General features: G+C 33.0%; 2 protein-coding genes across 8 annotated transcripts; both read left to right on the top strand.

Annotated features, from left to right (window-relative positions):
• Positions 1-412: 412 nt before the first annotated feature.
• On the top strand, positions 413-3,632 carry LOC109156496. Of its 7 annotated transcripts, XR_002050032.1 has the most exons (8): positions 413-1,021; positions 1,637-1,726; positions 1,898-2,021; positions 2,153-2,307; positions 2,678-2,788; positions 2,966-3,039; positions 3,177-3,239; positions 3,521-3,632. XR_002050032.1 is itself a non-coding variant. In XM_019304347.1 (7 exons), exons 2-6 carry the CDS (start codon positions 1,718-1,720, stop codon positions 3,008-3,010), a joined length of 444 nt encoding a protein of 147 aa, XP_019159892.1. In that variant the 5' UTR covers positions 413-1,021; positions 1,637-1,717; the 3' UTR covers positions 3,011-3,039; positions 3,177-3,496. The 7 variants fall into 7 exon arrangements, 5 of the variants coding, with proteins under 5 accessions (XP_019159892.1, XP_019159894.1, XP_019159891.1 ...); XR_002050031.1 differs by having other exon boundaries at positions 2,966-3,239; XM_019304347.1 differs by lacking the exon at positions 3,521-3,632 and having other exon boundaries at positions 3,177-3,496.
• Positions 3,633-11,856: 8,224 nt separating this feature from the next.
• Positions 11,857-15,622, top strand: LOC109156495 (putative glucose-6-phosphate 1-epimerase). The gene is made up of 9 exons (XM_019304343.1): positions 11,857-11,961; positions 12,078-12,152; positions 12,232-12,288; positions 12,410-12,570; positions 12,661-12,816; positions 13,371-13,476; positions 13,563-13,662; positions 13,937-14,180; positions 15,558-15,622. Exons 1-8 carry the CDS (start codon positions 11,857-11,859, stop codon positions 14,137-14,139), a joined length of 963 nt encoding a protein of 320 aa, XP_019159888.1. The 3' UTR covers positions 14,140-14,180; positions 15,558-15,622.
• The last annotated feature ends 311 nt before the right edge of the window (positions 15,623-15,933 follow it).

A 15,933-nucleotide genomic window follows, 5' to 3' on the forward strand; every position in this document is an offset into this window, starting at 1 on the left:
AAAGTTTTATAATTATAAACATAGAAGTCTGTAATTGTGAATATGAAGTTCAAAAATTATGAACATAGAATTTTATAATTATTAACATAGAGTTCAATAATTTGACGAACATTTTTTATACTCGTTATAGACCTAACTTTTTTAGGCTCTTATTAGTATAGTAGATAGTAGATATAAAAATATATATCTTCTTCTTCATATATATATATATATATATATATATATATATATATATATATATATATATATATATATATATATATATATATATATATATATATATATATATATATATATATATCTTCATTCTTTTTATTTTTTTTTTGTTTCCCTCCCAAACAAAAAAAAAAAAAAGAAATTCACACGCCTACAATTAGCGGAAAAAATTCCCTCCCAAACAATTTCTCCCTAACACTCCATTGCAACTTTTCCATCTCCTCAGTCAGTGCTCTCTGCCGAGAATAAGCTATGAAATTCATCCAAATATTATCCATTTTCGCCCTCTCCTTTCTGCGGCTCAGTCTTCCCTTAGCATCTCTCTTGATTCTTCTCTAATCTCACCCAAAAACCTTCTACTCTCATTTAAACAAAATCTCAGATCTTTAATTTCTTGCTCAGCCTTTAATCTCTGAGGATGTAGTCCCCAAAGCACGCGGTCGCGTTCTATGCGGAAGCAGCGGCCATAAACGTCGGTTTCTATAGCAAAGCCGATGATGTTTCGGCCGGAGCTCAAGAGTGGACAATCAGCGGTGAGAGATTGTTTGCTGGAATGGATTCGGTCAGAGGTTTCTCTCTATTTTTATTTCTCAGTTCAGAGTTTCGTGCTCAGATATGTTGTTGTTGTGGGAGTCTACGCTCATATCTGCTGCTGTTGTGGGAGTACGCTCAGATCTACTCCTTTTATTCTATCTACAACGGAACTAGCGACTGAGGGATAGAGGAGGTGGCGGCGGAGTTGGAAATCGGCCGGTTTGTGCCCATATTTCTTCATCACTCCACCCTGCCACTCACAATCGACGAAGTAAGCTTAAAACTTTCATCTTTTTTGCTTTTGTTGCTCTTGTAAAATTTTTTAAAGTAACTTTTGGTGAATTTTGTGAATTTATGCATATTCTTTCAAATAAAATCATTTAGTGATTTTAGTTTTTTACCTCTGTAATTCGATGGTAAGGCTGGTTAAGCTAAGAATATGTGTTTGGGAACATGGTGAAAATGATGGATTATCCAGAATCCTGAACCAATCAGGATAGAGTTGGCCAAACACTTACAAAAATTTTAATAAATTAGTAAATTACAGCTGTGTGTTTGCAAAATTGCTGGGAGAAAGGTATGCAGTTGTATGTATCTGTTTTGTATTTCTGTAACCTGGTGAATTAAACATATGGAATGCTAAAAATGTGTAAATTCATTGATAAATATGTTGATATTGTGTCAATACTCGAACTAATTAGTAGATAGAGCTTCTTCACACCACCTTTGGCATGGTTCTATGGATGTTTGCATAACTGAATTCCTTTTATCTACTGCTCGGTTCCTTTTCCAACAGGTTTTTCTCCCTTCAGTTGGACTGAATACCACCTTTCTCTCTTTGTAACTATTATAATGACATCTTAATTCCTGTTCCCTGTGATTCTAGATTGTAAGTGCTCACCAAAGTTCATTTGAAGATGACAAGTACAGTGAAATCAAGTATCTCTTTCCTTGTAATTCATGGAAGATGATTACGGTATGTCGGTATCCATTCTTATAGAATTCTATGTTAAGGGCAATATTGTGATTTTGACTATTGTTATTCTAGTGAAAAACATAAACTTATTTATCAAACTCTTGATTTATAACCACAATATCCTTAGCAATTATCCACTTATAACTCCAACATGCTTCTTCTATGTTTCAGGAAAATGATGTGACGGTCATGATTTCCCTCCTTAAGTCCTCGAAACATGAACATTTTAAAAAATTGATCAGTCCCTTAATTAAGCCATTGCTGCGTTTCCTTTATCTCCCTTGTTTATCAAGTGGTAAATACATTTTTTTGGTCAGGCTTAATTTAAAATCTTCAATTGATAATACGTTCTTTTTAGTGGTCATGGCTGGTGCTTCATTTCATTAGAACTAATGTTCTTTCTTTTATTTGCTCTCTATATTGTAGATTTTATGCGAAATCTAGGATCTGCGTGGTTATTGATTGGTGGCTTATGCTACCATCTTTTGATTAGCTACACATATTTGGATCCCACTGTAAAATACTCTGTAAAGCACTCACAGCTGACAGAAAAAATTGCTTGTCTCCAGCTTGAGAATGAGGTATTTTTTATATTTAGTTTTTTAAACCACTTCAACTTGAATTACTACTTTTCAGCCTCGGGTTTTGCCATTTCACTCCATGGGGAGAAATTTGTAAATTTTAAAATTTTGAGTATTACGTTATATGCATAAATGCATAAATTACCCTTTGAGATGATTGAACAAAAAATATTTAATTAATTAAGTTCACTAAAACTGGATCATTTAGTGTCTGTTTGGCTCAAGTTATTGCGACAAACAAATGTTTACTAGATATCAATCTTATTGGGATAGTCCAAAGTGGAAAGTTTTGTGAGAAATACTTAGTCTAAAACTGTGACGAGCTCTCATGCCCAAGCTTGATGTGAAAATTCTATTCATGATCTTACAGGTAAGAAGAGAGTGTACTTATTTATCAGGGTCCTTTCAGTTAAGAGAAGATGACAGACATACCAAGGTGTTAGAAGAACTCAATACCAAGCTGAAGAAACTTCAAAAACATGTAAGGAGAGTTTTATTATCCATATGTTTTTAATGTTGTTGATTCACTTGATTGTTAACATGCTTTGCATTTATTACCTATGTCATCTCTAGTCTTAGCAATTACTAGTTATATGTTTTTTTTTTTTTTTATATATATAAGCACACATGAATTCTGATAACTCGAGTATTATGCCAGGACAGAAAAACATTCACTATTGTGCTTGAATGCCAAGAGGAGTAAGTAGCTAGTGAAAAGGGGGAAGCTTTAAGGTATAAATACTAGTGAACTTTGCAAACTCTTGTATTAAAAGTTAAATTTCTAACTTATGTAATTATTCTTTGCAAACTCTTGTAACTCTTGTATTAAAACTTTACAAAAACATTCACTATTGTGCTTTAAATACAAGCTTAAGTTCAAAATGGAGAAGGAAACCTCCATGACAAGTCTCTTGTTACAAAGGACAACACAAGTAAGTTGTGTTATTCAGTTTTTGCTTTCTTATCAATCTATCTTCTGGCTTTGCACCTTAACTGCCTCATTTGTATAGAAACTTATTTTATCACCTAGGAGGCACAACATCTTTAGCTGGCATCTTTGTGATTTGTATGGAATCAAAATTGCCAAGTCTTGCGTTAGCCACAGTTCCTATTATAGTCAGATTGTCATCTAAACAAGCCAGCTCATCAACTACTCATATGGATATTATCACCCGGATATCAATTCTTGTTAACTATTCTCCTTGTGCTCCAGGAGTTGTGTATGGATATTATCACCCGGATATCAATACATGTAGTTCCAACAAGTTGATTATGACAAAGCGGTTATTGATCTGGTGCGTTCAGAATGGGCCGATATTCTATCAAGTTATATAGAGTAGGTATGATTTGACGTTGTGATCATTTAGACTTGGTTTGTGGATCGGAATTGTTTTTTGTAGTATTATGACTTGGATGATGATTTGATTAGAATTGGTCATGCTCAGTATTTAGACTTGTTATTATGAACCTTGCTTAGCTTGTGCAATGTAACTACACTTGGCCATGGTGAATGGATAAATTGTTTTTTTTTTTATATAATTGAAATTTAAGCAGGTTAAAAACGGGTTGAGACAACGGTTAAAAGTTGTCTATTTTACAATAGACAACAGTTTGAAACTGTTGTCTTTTTTACAAAAGACAACAGTTTGAGACTGTTGTCTTTTCTACAAAAGACAACAGTTTATGGGTGTGACTTTTAACAACAGCGATTTCAATAACACACAATAGACAACAGTTTATAACTGTTGTCTTTTAAAGAAAAGACAACAGTTAAAAACCGTTGTCTATGTGCATCACTTTTAACAACACCGGTTTCAACAACATTGAATTGACAACGGGTCAAAAACCGTTGTCTTTGGAAGAAACGACAACGGTTTAAAACCGTTGTCTATGTTCGTGACTTTTAACAACACCGGTTTCAACAACACTTAATAGACAACGGTTAAAAAACCGTTGTCGTTTCTAGAAAAGACAACGGTTATTAACCGTTGTCTATATGCGTGACGTTTAACAACACCGGTTTCAACAACACTTAATAGACAACAGTTAAAAAACCGTTGTCGTTTCTAGAAAAGACAACGGTTATTAACCGTTGTCTATGTGCGTGACTTACAACAACACCAGCTTCAACAACACTTAATAGACAACGGTTAAAAAACCGTTGTTGTTTCTAGAAAAGACAACGGTTATTAACCGTTGTCTATGTGCGTGACATACAACAACACCGACTTCAACAACACTTAATAGACAACGGTTAAAAAACCGTTGTTGTTTCTAGAAAAGACAACGGTTATTAACCGTTGTCTATGTGCGTGACTTAAGACAACACCGGCTTCAACAACACTTAATAGACAACGGTTAAAAAACCGTTGTTGTTTCTAGAATAGACAACGGTTAAAAAACCGTTGTCTATGCGCGGGACTTACAACAACACCGGCTTCAACAACAGAAATTATACCCCTACGACAACGGTTATTAACCGTTGTCTATGTGCATTTTTCTTGTAGTGTTTTGACGTTTATGTGAGAAACCCATATGTGGTCTTGATGGGCTACTTGAGCACTGGTTCTTTTATTTGATCCCTTTGATGCCAAGTCCAAAACTGGTTATGTTATATTTTTACCCCCAATGTCCCATATGAGGACAAATAAGATTGTGTTGCACAAGCAAGTAATAGTTTTGTTAAGGGGAACCTTACAAAACATGTTGCACCTAAGTCCTTCTACACACATGAACTTTAGAAGAGTTGTAAAATTTTTGTTGAGAATGTTTGCCCCACTGAACAATCTTGCATATATGTTCACTAAGTCTCTGCCTAAAATTGGGATGCGTAGGCTTAGAAGATTGTTATCTTCAGGGGGAGCGACAACCCCCAGCTGTGCTAAAGTGGACAATCTAGAGGAATTTTGATATGTGCGTGAGTTTTGTGCGTAATGTGCGTGAGTTTTGTGCTTAATGTGCGTGAGTGTGTACTTAATGTGAGTTGTTGTAGAAACTTTAAAGTGCATGAGTTTTATGCTTAATGTGCTTGAGTTTTGTGCTTAATGTGCGTGAGTCGTGTGCTATTGGAGTATTATATGATTTTTTTAAGGTTCATATAAATGATTTTTAAATTTACATTTAGTTGCAAATATTTATATTTTGTGACCCTACTAGTTTCCTTTTTTTGTCCTAACTTTAACTATTGCATTAATTTTTTATTTTTTTGGTGACGAAAGAAATTTATAGATTCATTATTTGAGGGTGTATATTGAGTAAATTCAGCAATTAAATTTTATTCCTTTGTAATTGAATGCAAATTACACATTAGAGATAAACTGCACAACGAAGAGTGTATGTCACGACTTCGGAGAAGGGAGTGTTAACAAAAATTGAATTAATGACATTTAAATATATGAATTATGTTCTACTCTTAAAAATTGTATTTCAAATCTTTTCAAATATTTTTGTTTGTTTTAGGATACATTCCTAGTCTTACAAGTAAAATATATATATATAAGTTGTGGTTTTTGTCTCAAGAATAATATATTATTGTCGCAGTTTGGTTCATATTACATGTTTGATTAGTACGCATCTTAACACGGCCTTTTAATCAGATGAATCCTACAGTTGGATAAGTTCCTTTTTTTAATTTTAAATGCATTCGTGTATTTGTGAAAAGCCATTTCATGATTTTCCTAAATTATGTAATCCTTTCACAATGCATTGTGTTATTCACATTCTCTTCTACTTAAACGGGAAATGTTGGGCATATTATCTTCTTGCGTTATGGTCATTACAAAGAGAGACTTGTCGTGATTCAGAAGCTGGAATTGAGTGTTTGGAGGAGTTTTAGGGGTTTCAAGAAGACCGTCTCAAAATAGCTAGAGTTGTATTTAAAGGAAAATTGTATTCTCCCTCTCCTCCTCATTGCGAATTGCTATTCAAACCAATGTTGGACTCTAAATTTAAGATTTCCTAATTAATGAGGGATTATCATTAGAGTAATAAAAAGAAATTAATTATATATATATATATTAAGCTTTATTAATTCTTTTACCAATAAATATGTATCTATATATATATATATATATATATATATATATCAAAATCCTCCTATTTTATTTTCCCGCCCAAATAATTAATGAAGCTTATTTGGTAAAGAAATGTAAAATGTAAATTAACTAAAATCTATTAATTGGTAATATTGCACAATTGGTAATATTATGTATGGTATTATATTCTATAATAAAATATGCATTAAATACATAGGCTTTAATTGTTAGTAACAGATGTATTTATATTTTGATGATACCAAAGTTACTAGGAAAAGTAGACCCCTCTTTTAACTCTCGTTATTTTGCATCTTTTGTGTTAAACGAAAGTAGTCACAACTCACCATGTGATTCGTGCTTAGTAGCATATCTACACAAATCAGAGTTGTATTTAGTCAATTAGGTCTGATCTACAAGAAAAAAAGAAGATCAAGAGAAGATCAAGAGAAGACCGAAAGAACAACTTAGACCGAAACATGGAAGGGTCTAACTCTCGTGTAAATGTCAAATGATAAGAAAGATCATTTGACTTAAAAGTAAGACGAAAGATAAGGACAATCTTTCGATCTAGAGACAGAAAGTCTAAGTCAGACTTGAATAGACAATTTCTACACGTAAACAAGAAGAATGTTTGTCTATGTCTCACAGCTGGGCAATCATCCAAGACAAAAGGAGTCCTAGGAATGAAATTCACAAATACCAAGAAGCATTAAATGATCGGTACCTTTGTCAGTGAAAAAAGACAAAAGGACAAATCAGTTTTGCCATCAACGGCTACACAGTACAGCCGAATTAAATGCTTCATATCCCGTGGTTATTACACGTTGGATAATAGGTTCGAATTTTCATCGCCCTCCAAAGGATGAATTTTCCCTCACCTATAAATACCCCTCTTCACAACTAAAGAAGATGCTGGTTTTCACTCAATCTTCATCTACAAAAGCTTTGTTAACAAGTGCTATCCAAAAAGCTTTCAAACCAGTGTGTTGTTGTGAAGGTTATTTTTAAGAGTTTATCTAGACTTCAACCTCTCACAACACAAGGAAGGCTTGCATTTTATAATCGAAGATTCAAGCTTATCAAGTCAAGGTTTCACACGTTGGAAAACATCATCAATACTTTCCAACCCTCAACTCTGAAGACGACGTTGATAGAGGCGGAGTAAACTCGAGGATTTGAAAAACCTACACATTAGTTGTCCGGCTTAGTGATCAAGGATGCTAGCTTGTTTAGTTTGTACTAGGAGTAATAGAGCAAACCCTTTTACGTGTTGTGGAAGAAGAGTGGAGTAGACTTTGTTAATAGCCGAACCACTATAAAAATCTCTCTCTCACTCTCTCCTTACTTTCGTTTACCTATCTATTTGACATTGCATTCATACTGCCAAACCCTAAGTTTTTTCGTAACTAAATTGTGCAAAGTTTAATCTAAAACAAAAATACATTTTTCCGCTGCGCATAACTTCCGAAAAAGGAATTATTTTCAAAATTCGAGCAGAGTCTATTCACCACCCCCCCCCCCTCCCGCCCCCTCTATACTCTCTTTCGACCCTACCAGGACCAACATTATTATTGTAATTTTATTTTAATATTACATTATTACATAGGGTTTATTATACTTAAACAATAATATTATCAATTATATTATAGAATATAATACCATACATATTATTACCAATTATGCAATATTACCAATTAATAGATTTTAATTAATTTCCATTTAACATTTACTAACCAAATAAACTTTACTACAAAAGTTTGGGCGAAAAAATGAAGTAGGAGGATTTTGTTTATACTTACAAAAAAAATTATTTTCCTTTTAAAATGAGTTTATGTATGTATATATATATATATATATATATATATATATATATATATATATATATATATATATATATATATATATATATATAATTCATAGGCTACACAAATCCTAGACGATATGATCCTTTATTTTCACCTTAGTTACAACTGTAGGTGGAAGTAAGTCCATAAATTTAAATAAATAATATATATATCAACAAAAACAGGGATTTATAATTTTAGCTAAAATAATTCGAATCGCAAAATTTGGTACAAAACCAAAGGGTTCGAATTTATTTATGCAAAATAAATAAAAACGAAAAGAGGGTTTCCAATTTTAGATAGTATAAACGCACTAGTAAATCAAAAGAATGAGAAGGAGAAGAAATTCAAGTCGTGTGTATCACACACTCTCCTTAAAACCAACTCGCTACCTCCTGAGAGTGCTACGAGCGTTATAGCGTTAGTTTCCCAAGATAGATGGATTACAACTTTAGAGTCTCCCAAGATAAATGGATTACAACTTTAGTGTTCTTTCAAGAAAGGATTTTGAAGTTTCGAAAGCTAGCTAACTATCCGCCGACCCATAGATCAAAATTAAGGTTTCTGGATGGCATTCATGCCCATGATGGCGTGCGAGAGACAACGTCTACGAACGCTATACAATTTAAACTCTTTCTAAAAGAGTCTTGTATATATGGTGCTGCAAATCTACTTCCCAAATCAATGTGGGACAAAAGCGGGTCTACTTAAAAAATCAATTTCTCATTATCCGTTTTGAGCGTACAATATATTGATTTCAAAGTCTCACTCAGTAATTAATTTTTGGAAAAAATGGTGCTTGTGATGACCGAAATGTTCCATTGACAATAACAAAATTACTAATTTGGTCCCGAGTTAACGAATGTCTAACGGCAAAATAAAAAAAGGACCAAATTGGTTAACATTTTCAAAGTCGAGGGACTTAATTGGGCACAAAAAATTGTCAAGAACCAAATTGGTAATTTTCACAATAGTCGACGAACCATTTTAGTAATAAATTTAGGGGCTTGCCTCGATCCCTTCCAAAGTTACAAATCGGTAGTGTACCTATACTAATCATATTCATATTTAAAATTTAAAATTATATTGATATTTATGTTAATCAGCTTGGTTAGTGTGCAATCGTTATACCCTGCAACATAGCGCATACAGCATTATGCGCCCCGCGTCTCCCAAAACGACGTCATTTTGTTAAGTTATGTTGAAAGTTGCTGCGATTATGTACATTATGGTATACAATTATGTACATTTGTTTATATAATTATGTACATTTTTTATACAATTATGTACATCCGAAACAAGGAATTTAAGTGTATTATGTTAAGAGTTTATGTGTATTATGTATTATGTTAGATTACGTGTATTATGTTTTCAAAAAATGTATGTGTATTTTGTTATGCAATTATGTGCATTCTAGTATACAATTATGTACATTTTTGAAACATGAGATTTTTTTAAAAGAAAATTAACATCCACACAGGAAGCAGATTTCCGAAAAAAAAAAAAAAAACCAAAACGACGTCGGTTTGCACCAGGGCGCAAAATGCAATGCGCGCCCCTGTGCACGATATAAATTGGGCAAATTATACTGTGCACCGGGGTGCACCATGCATTGTGAGCCCTGGCCCAAAACGACGTCGTTTTGTACCTTTTTCGAATGTACAGAATTTTATACCTGAAAACACAGAATTTTATAACTGAAAACACATAATTTTATACCTGAAAATACATAATCTTTTTTAAAAGCATAAAAATCCCCTGTTTCAAATTTACATAATTTTATACCTATAAACACAGAATTTTATAACTGAATACACATACATTTTTGTCACGTTAATTACCCACACAACTTAACAAAACAATTTGAGTATGATTAGTGTATATCGTCATGATAAGATATGTAAGTGCAAGCATGAGATTGTTGATAAGCTAAATTATTGTGAAAGTATGCCTATTTGATAATTAGGTTGCAAGCATATAGAAACCCTGTTGAGTATGTTTAAATGTAGCTTAAGTAGTGGTTTAGAATGCTTGATCTAATTGTGTGAAACAAATGTTTTCCAAAAGCATATACTATGGTATTTTACAAGGTTGAGTGGCGTTATACTTATCTTCGTGATAACGGGTTGCATTCTACTTGTTTGTTTGTTAACCCCTTTCAGGTGGGCCCAAGTCATGAGAGCGTTCGAGTTAGACTAGATTAGCTTAGTGTGCTAGTTGTAGTCTAAACTCTTACTTTAGTTATGCTATTTTGAGACTTTGGTTGTAGACTTATTTAGTTGTTTTGATGGTGCTGGACACCGGGGTTCAATCCCCAAGTTGTTTTTAAGTAGTAAGTTTGTGGATGTTTAGAACCTTTCCTTGTCTGTGCAATCACCAAGTATGGTGATTGTGGCGGTGACACCTCTTTTTGATGATTAGTAGATTTATTATGCTTGTTAGTATTCATTTCTAAGTTAAGTAATTGTTAATAAGGTTTAAGAAAAGTGGGGTATTATAGCACTACCAAGACGGTTCAAAATTGCGAACTGGATCTGAAACCGCCGGTTCACGGTTCAAGATCCAGTTTTTGTGATTCATAATTTTAATAAATTGAAATCCAAATATTAGGTTCTGGATCTGAATCATAACTGGAAACTTTCAATTCGATTGATATAGTGTCCGGTTCAGTTCGAACCGAACTATTGTCATCCCTATGTATAAGCAATAATTTGTTGGAGAACAAAAATAAATAAAATATTTACTTTAAGGGGGCTAATATGCTTACATGGATAATTCAGGGGGAAAATGTGCTATAAACATATAATTCAGGGGGATTATGTACATTATGGTATATAATTATGTACATTTGTTTATATAATTATGTACATCCGAAACAAGGAATTTATGTGTATTATGTTAAAAGTTTATGTACATAATTTTATACTTGAAAACACAGTATTTTATAACTGAAAACACATAATCTTTTTTCAAAAGATAAAAATCTCCTATTTCAAATTTACATAATTTTATACATGTAAACACAGAATTTTATAACTGAAAACACATAATTTTATACCTGAAAATACATAATCTTTTTTAAAAGGATAAAAATCCCCTGTTTCAAAATTACATAATTTTATACCTGTAAACACAGAATTTTATAACTGAATACACATAAATTTTTGTCAAGTTAATTACCCACACAACTTAACAAAATAATGTCGTTTTGGGAGGGATGGGACGCACACTGCTATGTGTGCCTTGGTGCACGGTATAACGATTGAATGTTAGGACCTGCTCAGGATATTTCGTGGTCTAACAAAAAAAAAAAAACACATTGTCAAAGTAATAAGTATATATAGTTTCTAATTCTGAAATAAATGGACAACCTTACTAATATATATATTTTTTTGTTTGAAAGTTGTGACAAACGGTCTCCTTGAGCATACACAAAATCCATGCAGACCTATATTCGATTGGGGGCCACGTCAGATGAAAGAGAGTGCATGATCCGTTGCTCATACTGCCAGCTGCCTCCGTACACTGCATGAGGGTACGCCACTACCCTCTGTGCACTACTAAAAATAAAAAGGAAAAGATTCCGTTATCCCCCAACGAAACGAGAGATATCGCATAAGGTGGTGTGCTTATTAAGAGAGGAGTAGAAAGTAAGAGACTTACTGTGTGATATGATGGCTGGTACTAGTAGCGAGAAGAAAGCAATGGAGGTGTGTAAGGGTATGAATGACCTCGACAAAGTTGTTCTTAGGGAGGTTAACGGCAGCTCCGCCGAGGTAGCAACGCCGGCCATTTCTCTCCGATTCATCTTTAATTTATTTCTCTCCGATTCAATATTTTCTGACATCTTTAATTTATTTCTCTCTGATTCTGGCCTTCTTTTCATGTTTAGGTGTATCTCTATGGGGGCCATGTAACTTCATGGAAGAATGTTCATGGAGAAGAATTGCTCTTTCTGAGTAGTAAGGTAGTTTGATGAGCGAGCTCAATTTCTCTTTTCATGTGATCGAATGAAGTTTAAGTCATCCTTATTATATGCTTTGCAGGCCACTTTCAACCCTCCACACCCAATTCGTGGAGGTATCGCTATATGCTTTCCTCAGGTATTATATATATATATATATATATATATATATATATATATATATATATATATGATCTTCAATTCCTATCTTCAATTCTCTCATCACTTAATTACACTAACCGCTAGCTTTCTGTTTGCAGTTGGCAGAGCATGGACCTCTTAAGAAACTACATGGATTTGCTAGAAACAGTTTTTGGAGCATTGACGAGAAACCTCTCCTAGAAGCACCGGAAAACTCTAAAGCATTTGTTGACTTGATACTGAAGCCCTCTGAAAACGACTTGAATATCTGGCCTCACAGGTTCGAATTGGTGCATTGATTACTTTTTGGTTAACTTATAATATATATTTTTTCCACACTAATTTAGAGAGAGCGCTGGTTTTTTTCTAGGTTTGAATTCCGATTGAGGTTAACATTGAAATCTGGAGGAGAATCAGGACATCTTATACTAATATCTCAAATAGGAAACCTCAACACTGCTGGAAAGTCCTTCGACTTTACATTTGGGTATCACACCTATCTCCCTGTTTCATCAGACGACATAGGGTGAGCACTTACTTAATTAGTACATCTCATCCATTCCATCTTTAATTTTCTTGTATGTATGCCTTGAGTTCATGAATCTCATTTGCAGTTATATGTGTTTTTGTTTTTACATGCTGATTCGATCCATCTCATCTGTACAATATAATATATATATATATATATATATATATATTGCTGATCTGAGAAAATTAAAGGATGACATTTGCAATATAATTATTCAAATTTTTTAAGGAGCTAAAGAAATAAATAACCGGATTATTAATTGTTATAATTTATGTCTAGATCAGAGTATACTATACTATACAATGCTGCCTTTTAGATTAATTCCATCTTTATTACCAGGCCAATTTTGTGTTTCATCAAGTGTATTAAGTTCATACTGTCTATCTTTAAGGACAAGTGATCAATCGAACCTTGGATGTTTAGTTTTTGATGTGACAATATAATGATATGATGCTGCTATTTTACTTGTAGTAGTACTTGTGCTGCTCATGTCACAGTAAGTCTTTGGAAAAATCATATTTCTCAACCATGCGTTATAATTCTTGTAACAGTTCTGTTCGTGTTGAGGGGCCAGACACAATGCATTGTTTTGATAAGTTGCAGAAGGGGGAGCTGAATACTGAACAATATGATGCTGCTATTAAAATTGAAGGACAAGTAAGGATTTTAGGAATTTTCATTGTGTCAAGTATTGTATTTGCTGCCTTTACCATGTCTCTCATTTGGAACACAATTTTACATAGGTGGATAAAATATATCTAAACACTCCAACAAAAATTGCAATCATTGATCATGAAAGCAATAGGACATATGTGATGAATAAGGGTGGACTTCCTGATGCAGGTAAGATCTATATTTATTTTTTCATGAAAGCTAAGCTAAGCTAGGGTGATTTATTCTTTCTTGATGGATGAGGTGTATAAATTAAAGGATATTTTAGCTTAATTAGCTTAGCTTGCTGGGGTTGGTTTTCACTGAAATTCTTAATTTTCTATTAAGGAAGGGTATTTGATATGCAAATAAAATATCCATCTGCCAATTCAATTCGATCTGTTAAATAGTTTTTTTCTAACATGACTGAATGACTGATTATTAAGTTTCTACATTTCATTTTAAGTGTTGTGGAATCCTTGGGACAAGAAGGTAAAGAAAATCTCGAACCTTGGAGATAATGAATATCAGAAGATGTTGTGTGTGGGAGCTGCTGCTGTGGAAAAACCCATCACTTTGAAAGCCGGTGCGAAATGGAAAGGATGGCAGGAACTGCATATTGAGAATTCAAGCTATAACAGCGGAGAGCTTGACCCTCAGGGCAGCTGAAACATGTTTGTGCTGGCTGGCTTATATCATTGCATGTCCAGGTATATCTCGATCTATATATTTCAGAAAATAGCTTTCTATTCTACCTTAGCTTGTGAATATATATATATATATTCAGGATAGATAAATGTGCACTTTTGGTTTGTTGATGACTGGATTGGACAAAGTGATGATTGTGGTTTATGTGTTATACAATATGTTTATATATGGACAGATAGAAAAACTGATCGAAATTGGAATGTAAACTTAAATATATAAATGCCTAGCTAATAATGTCGATTAAGTAAAATCATGTGATGCATATATGGATAAACAAATTGAATAAAATGTGGAGATGGAAAGGAGTGTTAATTTGAAATGTGACTTGAAACTTATTTATTTCACTGCATCTGCATGCTTAGCTTCCATTCCATTTTGGAGTAAAATTAGTGAGTCCAATGTCATATCCCACACTAACCATTATATTGCTTAATTAGGCACTATCCTATCAGGAGGAGTTAAAGTGTTTTTGGAATAAGGTTCTAGAAGCAAAGCAAAGGAGGCTTGCTTTAATTTTATGTGAAAATTAATTAGATGAGGTCCGATTGATCCTTTAATTTAAGTGTTTAATATATGTCCCTTAGCATAACTTAGATGGAGAGACATACATTCTTATATCCAATCCTCTGGTTCTTTTGTATTTGTATTATTTTATTAAACTTCATACTCAACTTTATATTGCTAGCTAGGTTAGGTTGAATACAATATTTTGTAATTCCGATCCATTATTTTCTATATATACATCATTAACAAACTTCATATATAGTTAACTTTATGTTCACTGGATCCCAAATTAAATTAAGTTGCCACTTGGAGGTAGACTTTAATTTTGTCCTTTTATTGCACCGTCACTAATTTTGTTTAAACTTTATCATGTGTCGTATTTCCTCTTTTTTACTACTTTGGCGGAATATAATAATTTTGTATGAGGCCGGGATTTCTCAAATAAGTTATGTGAATATTCAAAGAGTTGCTCCCTTAAATTAGCCTTTCATTAAGTCTCTAAGTGTATCTTGGAGCTAGGCTTTACTCTCTCTCTCTCTCTATCTATCTATATATATATATATATATATATATATATATATATATATATATATATATAGTGTATAGTTTTGACATTATTATTTTCCCTTTATTCCTTTACCTTTCCATATTCTCCTTATAAAAATTTTCCACTTCGATCAGATCAATTTGATTCATTCCTTTGACAGCTTCATTATATTGATTGATAGAACTGTTTTATTTATTGCTTCAAACTGTTTGAATAATTCGCAACCCTTCTTTTCTTCTGTTCTCTTATACATATTACAAACTTATTTTAGAAACAATTACATTTGTCTGATATGCTTTTAATATAGTTTTGCTATTGTCTTTTGTAGCTGCTCTGCTGGCTGCTGCAATTTATGTTGCGAAGCTAAGGGAATACAATTGCAATCTATTGTTTTACATTTCCCTTAATATCACATTTTCTCTACAACTTGGATTTGAGTAGTCAAGACTGAAATAATATTTTGGTGTTATCGATCTTTCGAAGATCAATTCTATACATATTCTGAATTTTGTTATCTTTCCATACTTTCGAGGATCATATCAATTCTATACATATTCTGAACATTTACCAGAAAATACTTCATTTGCCATATATGTTCTGCATTAGTTCATGTGTTCCGTGTGGAATGTTTTTATGTGATTGGTGATATTATATTTAGGTGCCATTTGGTTAATATTATATTACATAATATCGCTATTGGAGTG

Source organism: Ipomoea nil, unplaced genomic scaffold, assembly GCF_001879475.1.
Source record: "Ipomoea nil cultivar Tokyo-kokei standard unplaced genomic scaffold, Asagao_1.1 scaffold2733, whole genome shotgun sequence".
Taxonomy (NCBI): Eukaryota; Viridiplantae; Streptophyta; class Magnoliopsida; order Solanales; family Convolvulaceae; genus Ipomoea; species Ipomoea nil.